At 41.9% G+C, this 9,203-nt stretch overlaps 1 protein-coding gene across 2 annotated transcripts in view; it reads right to left on the reverse strand.

Annotated features, from left to right (window-relative positions):
• Positions 1-9,203, reverse strand: part of syt7b (synaptotagmin VIIb) — a 90,695-nt gene that overhangs the window by 36,913 nt on the left and 44,579 nt on the right. For both annotated transcript variants that reach the window (XM_084009131.1, XM_084009132.1), the window contains exons 2-4: positions 7,885-7,988; positions 1,086-1,165; positions 16-156 (exon numbers count right to left, since the gene is read on the reverse strand). In XM_084009131.1, the coding sequence (XP_083865257.1) occupies positions 16-156; positions 1,086-1,165; positions 7,885-7,988 (325 nt within the window). The remainder of the gene's footprint in view (positions 1-15; positions 157-1,085; positions 1,166-7,884; positions 7,989-9,203) is intronic.

The raw sequence follows: 9,203 nt of genomic DNA on the forward strand, positions 1-9,203 counted from the left end.
ATGACTGAGACTCACTTGGGCGTGAGGCGAGGGTCTCCGTAGGGAGCATAGGGAGACATGTTTAAGAGGAACTCCTTGGGTGGGTAGGAGCTCCACCTCTGTTGCACGTTGCTGCTGTCATTGTTATTCCAAAAGTCTCTGTCCAGATCACTGTGGCTAGAGAGAGAGGGAGGGGGGAGAGAGAGGGGGGGAGAGGGAGGGAGGTAAGATGGGTTGAGAGCACCAAGCAATCAAGTGCAGTTATGAAGAACAATATTACAGATGAGAAGTGTTGTGGGGGTAAAAAAGCATCATAAAAAGAGCAAAGAGAAAATACTGTCTCATATATCTAAAGGTTGGGGAGAGAGTGTTAAATAGAGAATATATGACCATGTCAAAGCTCATAAAGTTGAATTCTAAAACACCGCTATTTAAACAGTTACAGAATACATTGTTTGTAAAACATCAGGTGAGACGAACATTACATTCATCACACGGTTCCACGGGGGAAAAAGGAGACAAGTCTGTTGTAATTCGCATGTCCAAAAACCACAGAGCATGAAATGTTGGTGCATAAAAACCCATAATGGACAAACAGAAAGTGACCTGCACGCTTTCCCCCCGCTCTCTCGGATGAGGAAACAAATCGAGGAGGTTGAAGAGTCAGTATACAATAAAAACAACAGGTTATTGATAAAGCACATCGGATATGAAAGAGGAAGTAAAACAGTGATTAATATAAATTACATGCATGCAGCAAGTCTCATGCACCTTTAATCTTTAATAATGTGTGTCTACTATATTTACAAGTTTCTGTGCTGAAAATGCAGAAAAGTAATTTCATTGATAAAAAAGTAACTTTTATCCACTGTGTTCTAAAGAGACTACAATTCAACCTCTTTGACAAAAGAGAAATATACCCATATAACACTGTCTTCAGTGCATCATTTCATGGTGGACGTTTCAGACTGTGTAGGAAGTGAAGGGGAGGAGGGGGCTATACAAGATTCGATTCCAATCAGAAATGGCTGATGCTAAAATGCGATACCATCACCACATCACAGATCATTTCCATATGCCTCCATCTACACCTCCCTGATACCTACTTGATGGCTTTATTTTCCCCTCGACCTCTCACAGAATCTGGAGAGCTTGCAGCCTCCACACCAGGCTTGTTCCTCTTCCCCTGCACAAAGACAAGATGGAGACAGATCTCAGAGCCACGTTTTCATCATTGTTTCCCCAAAGCATTTTTTTTTTAAACAGAAGTGCACATTACAGAGGCTTTAAAACAGCATCAAGTTCCACACGTGTTGTAAAATATGATAAATGAGGGAAGAGCAGAAATTGGTTTGATGCCAGGACAACAGCCTGCTCCTGAGGATCAAAACACGATGAGGAGCTACTCGACCACAATTAGATGCAAAAACACACTCTCACATGCAGGAACATGTCTTCAAATACAAACATGGAAATGTACATGCCTGCTGCATAACAAAATCAGGCATTAAGATACATACCAGAACACTGGAAGAGGTGTTAAACCAAACATTCATTAAAAGTGAGGAGCAACCATTGCATGGTGCATCACACCTGTATTCATAGTTATGCATTAAGAGGTTATAGCCACAGAGCCTATAGCACAGAGGAAATATAACTAAATGTTGGGGCTGCAGCACCTACTGTGTTACCACCTTAAAAGACACCAGAACAGTGCAGTGAGCTTGGGCTGCTTGTAGTTGTTCCATAAAAGTTTCCAATGCAGGTGGAGACTGTAAAGACAGCATCAACTAAGTTGATTCTTCTTCTTTTCAGTGACACACATCCAGGAACGCCTGCTCATCTAGTGGTGTGGTGTTGTTATTAACGGGTGAAATCTGACGCTGAAATATATATCACAGCGTTGTGGATGTACGCAACTGGACTGCCATGAAACCCCGGCATTAAATATACATACGGCTTAAAGCGGCTGGAACAACGATGCCCCAGATACGGGATACGTTACAAATCACAAACCCAACGGTATTCTTCTCAAATCGTGTTGATCCAGAGCACTTTTGGGGAGAAACTGGGTCATTTGGAGGGTGAGAAAATGTCTTTTTAACCACTTAACAGCTCATGCTTTCAGCAGAACAATACACTGGTTATAGTCATTGAGCTGATATTGAACTCGGTATTTATTGAACTGTTGAGGGTGATAACCGTGTTCTCTCCAGCTGAGTCACACAGACCCTCTACTCTTACATAACGTTTTTTCCATCTTATCTCACACTAAGCACATATGCCATTAGGTGTCCACTTAACAGGAGAGACCTCTCGTTTCAAGTTTTCATCCGTATTCAATGAAATAACTTCTTGGACTTGATCCCCTTTGGAGATTTCAGCTACATTACCGTCCATCTGTTGCTGTGGATCATTCAATTCAATTTCAATTCTGTCAATTTCAAGTCCCAACGTCACCCAGGAGCAAACGCTACAGCGACAGGGGCGAGAAAAAACTGCCTTAATAAGCTTTTAGGCAGAAATCTCATGAAGTCCAGGCCCTTGGGTTCCATCTGCGTTTGGTGTTGGTAGTATAGTAGTAGTAGCATTAACAGTAGTGGGAGTATTAACAGAATTAATAGTATCAACAGTAGTCCATGGTGGCAGACACAGCCACGCAGAGATGGATCCATCCCAACCATGTTGTCGTAGAGCAAAGAGCAGGAGTGGTTGAGCAGTCACACAGCGGGCAGGTGGAGCTACAATATGGTGTTTCCAGCGTCAGGCCAGTTTGCAGACTGTATCGGTCAGGACCTCAGCAGACTCTGCTGGACCAGAAAGCATAGCCGGATTTCTGGGAGTAGTCGAGTTAGTTACAGCCGAGATGCCGATTTTAGTCAATTTCTTTAATCAATTGTCAGCCGCCTTAAAAAAAACTAGTGGTAAGAGTCAAACAAGACCACAGCGTCGGTGCAGACGGGATCAGGTTCCACCGCGGTCCAGGGAGACCTGCTAGGCGAGAAAACACAGGGACTCCGGGGAACATACACAGAGAGAGAGTGAGCGAGAGACAAAGAGGGAGAGACTGAGCCAGCCCTAACTATATGCGTTGTCAAAGAGGAACGCTTTAAGCCTACTCTTAAATGTGGGAACGGTGTCCGCCTCCCAAACCAGAACCAGAAGACTAATTTTGGAGACTTTAGGAACTACAAGTAACCCTTTATTCTGCGAGTGTAGGACAGTGGGGTTTAATGAGCTCATGAAGATATGATGGTGCCCGACCATTAAGAGCCTTGTAAGTGAGGAGAAGGATTTTGAATTCTATTCTGGATTTTACTGGGAGCCAGTGAAGCTAATACAGGAGAAAGATCATTATCATCATCAATTTTAGTTTTAATCACACGTGCCATATTTTTTTTTACAAAATATGCAGTCCTTCACAAATGAGTAGCAAAATATCACATGGTGCCAAACAGATAAAAGACAAGGACTTTTACCAGCACACAATGTGCCTGGATGACAAATTACAGTGTGAGACTAATATGTTTTGCTCAAATTGTGATGAGTTTCATAGAACATTAATTTCACGTCTTGTAGAAGGGAAACCATTACACCGACAGGCCTGCTCTTCCCTGCTTTTTCAGGAGCTGTTTGGTGATGAAGATGCATCCTGTTTCCCTCCTACACTCTCACCCCGGCTCCTTTTGATTCTTTCACTAACTCTTTGAAGTGTCAATCTAATTCCTTCCCTCTTCCCCAAAACGGAGATTTTTCAGTAACACTCTGCAGCGACAGCTACAAAAATAAACCTTTGCACACAGCTCATAAGATGGGAACAGTAGAAGGCATGATGATGCTAAATAAGTCATGCGATCTGCCATTAAATGTTAATTGTGAAAATTAAATGACACTAGGGGAAGAAAATGTGTCCTTTGTTGTTGTTTTTATATGTGGTTTCTGTTCTGCTGTCTGCTATCAATATCTGCTGGTGTGTACAAGTCAAATGTTGCCATTTCATCACTTTAACAATCTCCCTTTTTACCCCAAAACTGTGTAATGTGAACATCCTATGACTGCTCATTTAGCCCCTGAAACGGGAACAGTAAGTACTGTAGACACCGAGTGTCATCGACATCATCTACAGTGTATCCGTTTCGCGTCACATGCTAGAACTGTTTAATATTCACACCTACGGGCTATTTTTAGTTTTCCGTTCACCTAACCTGCATGTCTCAGGACTGTTGGAAGGAGCTGGAGAGACTCAAACACATGCAGGGAAAATGTACTAATTCAGAAACTCCAGCAGAGCAGTCAGTGGGTTCAAACCAGGGACCCTCGGAGGTACCGTTAAGTGACGGTGCTAACTTATGCAGCCATGTGGAGACAACATTAAGTCTCAGAATGAGGACAGTCAGTCTGACATCATGACTTGCTGAGGTCACTGGATTTATGTTTCTTTCATTATTTATGATAGTGAGAGGAGGTGTGTCAGTGACTGCGTTCAGATTTAATGAGAATAAACCTAATCATGATATTACAAGACCTTATAGGAGTGTTAAACCGATTGGGCATCGACTCCACAGAAAGGTACATAAGAGGGGTTTTGGGTTGAACCTCCTTTCAAGGTACTGGGCAGAATCAGGTACTGTATGGCTGGATTTTAAAGCAACCTTATAAATATTTAAGAGTTGTCTGAAAAACCTCAGAACAGATGGTTCCAGATGCAGATAAAGAACACCACGTCCTGCCCACCACGTTTCTAGCTTCCTCACACTACAAAGCAGGTCACCTGTCCCCCATATGCCTGTTACAAAACAACTCATGTTTTAGGTTTTGTCCAGTTAAAACCGAAAATGTCATGTTGTGTGTCGTTTTGAGAGTCTCTGCTTTTGATAGAGGAACTTGTCAGGAAATGTATTTATTTATTACGTGACTGACTTCCTGACCCTTTGCTTTTTAAGGTTATTTAATTTAAAATTCAATTATGCACAGTATTTTACTTAATTGAAGTAGCCCGGAGTCTTTCAGACAAAGCAGATGAATGTTTATCTGAATGCAGCTTTCAGTGTCCCGCAGACAGGTGGCCTCTTTATGTATTCTACTGTATCTCTCTCTATTGCATCCACAATACACTCTATTATTAATCATGTCACATCTCGTGTGTCCAGCTCAGTCGGCGCAAACATTTTCAATAGAGAGCGAAGCTTTGGGGGCCTGACCTAATCTGTACCTCCATTGAGCCACTGCACTGTAAACACACACATACTGTACGATGCATACACACAGAATCATGATATTAGATTCAGGGATGCGGAGAAGGATAGATTTCTGGCAGTCGAGAATATGCTATCGAGTGCAGCTCATCAATCATTAAACAGAATCATAAAATCTAGAGGAGGCTGGAGAGGAGATGGTGGAGAAGGTACAATGTTGAGGGAGTGTGGGTGGATGTGAGAAACTGAGGGGAAGATCGACAGAGTAGAGGGGCACATGAGAAACAGAAGGAGACAGCGCAGAGGAGGTTTGAAGCAGACTCCGGAAAAAATGACGGCGCCTATCTGTGCAGAGGACACACCTGGATGTTCAACACAGACCAGCATCACCTTCTCTGGCTGGCCGTCTGCCTCTACGCCTCTGTGGCTGTTTCTGCCTCTGCCTCCCCTCCTCCTCCCCCTTCTCCTCCCACTTCCACTCCCATAAAACAACCAATGGCATGAGACCAGTTCCAGACAGCTTCATCACTCCTGGAGTAAATGCTTCCATATGAATGTTTTTCTTTTATGGCGAGAAATGTATCATCCATATTGATGTGATTCATCCGAGGAATGAGTGAACAAATACACAAAAATCTGGCTTTGCAAACTCCATCTCCCAGAAATTATCTTTATATGCTGCTAATTTGTTTTCCAAATGACTTTTTGCAATAAATACAGCTGCTGCCAGCTGGATTATGTTCATTTTTTAAAAAGCGCTTTGGTTATGGTTCGGGAAAGATTGTGGTTTTGATTAAATTAAATGGAAAGGAAACCTAGGGCGTAATCAGTCACTCAGAGGTCTAAATGTTACCGCTGGTGTTGATGAACACGTCCGGTCGGGTGTTTGACTTTGGAAAACTTGGGCAGAATTGACAATTTTATTTTGATAAACTTTGTGTTATTTGAGCAGCAATGCGGATTCAAACTTCTCAAATGTGAGGATTGGCTTCTTTTTATTTGTCTTATATTATAATAAATGTGATATATTTGTGTTTGGGACTGTTGGTTGGACAAATAAAGCAATGAATAATAAGGCCAACTCAGGTCCTGGGATTTTACAAGCCGAACGTTGCTTCGAGAGAAAAAAAAACAGCAGAACAGATGATGAAAATAATCATTTGTTGCAGCCCTATTACTGACCTTTTTAGATTGTCACTTCGGGGCACATTGGCTCTTTTTCCCTGTAGGTGTTTATTCATTTAACTTTTTAGGAGTGTAACCAACCAAACATAATGTGTAAGAAAGAGACAAGGACTACAGGGAACCTACAGTAGCAACAGAAGCAAGAGAAGAGCTGGACAATCCTGCAAAACAAAATCATTGACATTCTGACAAGGACATGGAGATAAAGTGACAAAAGGACGAATACAAACTGGACTAATTGGAATGAAAGGAGAAGGAGGGTGACACAGAAACAAAGACATAGATAACATAAGGGTAAACAGAGATAAGAAATGGGTTTGTTTGTCAGGTTCAATTTTGTTTTGTTCCGCCGAAGCAATGATAGCAATTTAGATTTTAAGGAGCACTTAACATACTTTATAAGTCTAGTAAGTGGTCATAAATGTTACACAAGGAAACAGTGTCGGTGTCGTTTTGCTTCTGAATGGCCCAGTTAACTCTCAGACTTTGTATGTTTGATCAACTGCTATGCTGCAGTCGCTCCTCCCAAAGTAAAGGGACAGACAGGAATGAGAGCCAGGACAAAAGGGAGGGGGGGTAAGCAGGACAGAGTGTGGCAAATGCCAGAAGATCAAAATGTATAGCGGGAATTATAGTCGCTCCAGCGGCAGCCAATTGCTCAGAGTGATGCTCATTAGCATATGAATCATTAGCATGGCGCTGGAGGCTGGAGGCAAGCAGCCATGATGCATAAAGCTCAGAGTGCACAAAGCCATGTTTACAGAGAGCACCAAGCTCTCTGATCATGTTCCCTGTCATGGCCAAACATACAACCTCTCTCTGGCAACAACAACAACCACAACAACAACAAGTCAACCATTGCATAGAATTCAAGGTCAGGGTCGTCAAAATGAAACATGCCCACACAACTGCAGTTCATCTTCAACGGCAGAGTGTGGTTCAGAAACAGGGTAGAAAGACGTTTGCCCTCAAGTCACAGGGTTGTGGGTTTAACCTCAATGTTGTTTTAGTACAACTGCAATGTTTCTGCAGCTGAGCATCAATATGAGCACCAATATTTAAAAAGCTTCATATAATACCCAGCCCTACTCAGTGACTAACTGCACAATGGATGGAACTGGATTTATTCACTCCTTATTGTCCGAAAAAGAAATAAAAGATGATTTCATAAAACCATTTGTGCATGGAAGACACAGAGGAACCTGGGTTTTAAAAAAGTTGATCAATAAAAACTCAGCAGTGAGTGATGTAAACTTAACGAGTCATGAAATGCTAGTTTTGCCTGTCATAAGAAGAATTGAGCCAACAAAGAAAACGATGAACATGACATGAACAACTGAACCAATGAATTCCCTCCTCTTTATTCAGTGCAGCTGTGTTGTATGAAATGTTTCTGTTCCCCTCCTCACAGAAACAAACACAATGAAAAAAAAACCTCAGAGAGGGACTCCGCTCAATTGAAATAACTCAAATCAAACAAATAAACGTCAATATTGAAACGTGAATAATAAGCACTGTAACTCACCAGTTTACGTTGACACCAGGTGCAGACGCCACATAGAGCCACCAGCCAAACGGCACACACTACGGATGCAACAGACACCAGGAATACACTGAGAGACACTGAGCCTGAGGGGAAGAGACAAAGACACATAGACACCAGGGTATTAGTGCATTCAATATGACACTTTCCCCCGGAGGTCACAGTCTAAGTTCACTGTTGAAACCCCACACACGTCTGTATTGGAGTTAAAGTGCGAAGTGTGAAAAAACGCCCCATTTTAGGGGAACATGTTGGTATAAGAAGAGGCAATGCTTTGTAATGCCTTCCTGCCTTTCCCCATTCATCCCTGTCATCTGGCATCTGTCATCAATAAGACACAAACAGAAATAAAACAGGAGTGAATAGGAAATGACATAAAGGCATTGAAACTGCTTCATGCTGATGTTCCCCGCATGTATCAATAGGAGATGCGCACATTTCAGGAAGAGATAATATCATGGGTCCAGACGCCTTGCAATTACAAGCTTCCGTTCTCTCTCATCTATCTCATAAATCCTTCAACAACTTTGTTCCTGTCTTGCTCTCGACAGATGAACACTTCTTCAACAGCCTCCTATTCCTCATCTCTATGTCTTTCAATTACTGCTTCTCAAACGTCTGTGCTGTTCATTCAGTTGTCTGCCAACTTGTCTGCCAAGTCATTTAAAATGCAATGGCGCGCTGGCAAAACAATGTCGGCAAACAATGAGCTCATAACTGCGATACATCCCTTTTCTCAACAATACGGGAGATTTTTTTTCTCTCCGAGTCGATCTCTACCTGAAAAACTCATCCGACGGCTCATTCTTCCCTTTATCCCCCCATTTCACGTTTATCCCTGCCTGAGCATGTTCAACATTTAGACTTTTTTCTGGGCCAACAAACAGAGGAAGTGGATTAGCTAAGCCAATTTAATCATCTTTATCCACCCCGTGCCTGACATTTTATTAACTTCCTCTTTTTGTCTCCTTCAGGTGTATTATATGCACCTCTTAAACAAGGTTCTGTATATTTTTATTCTCTGGTAGCATCGGTTTTTGTACACGTCTTCAGTCGAAAAAAACCTGTAGAAACATAAAATCTTCTAGCATACCTATTATATGGAAATGTTTTTTCATGATTACTTTGTAATAAAAGGGACAAAATGCAAACACTGAAATAGAAATAATAAATCTGGGCTAACTGCTTAATTAAAAATAAATAGAAAGGAAAATGCACAGATTGAGGCGAGGGGTTTAGAGAGTGATTTCTTATCCAGAAAAAATAACTTACTTCAAGGCTGGCTTAAACAACCTTACATT

This window comes from Eutrigla gurnardus, assembly GCF_963514095.1.
Source record: "Eutrigla gurnardus genome assembly, chromosome: 1".
Lineage (NCBI taxonomy): Eukaryota > Metazoa > Chordata > Actinopteri > Perciformes > Triglidae > Eutrigla > Eutrigla gurnardus.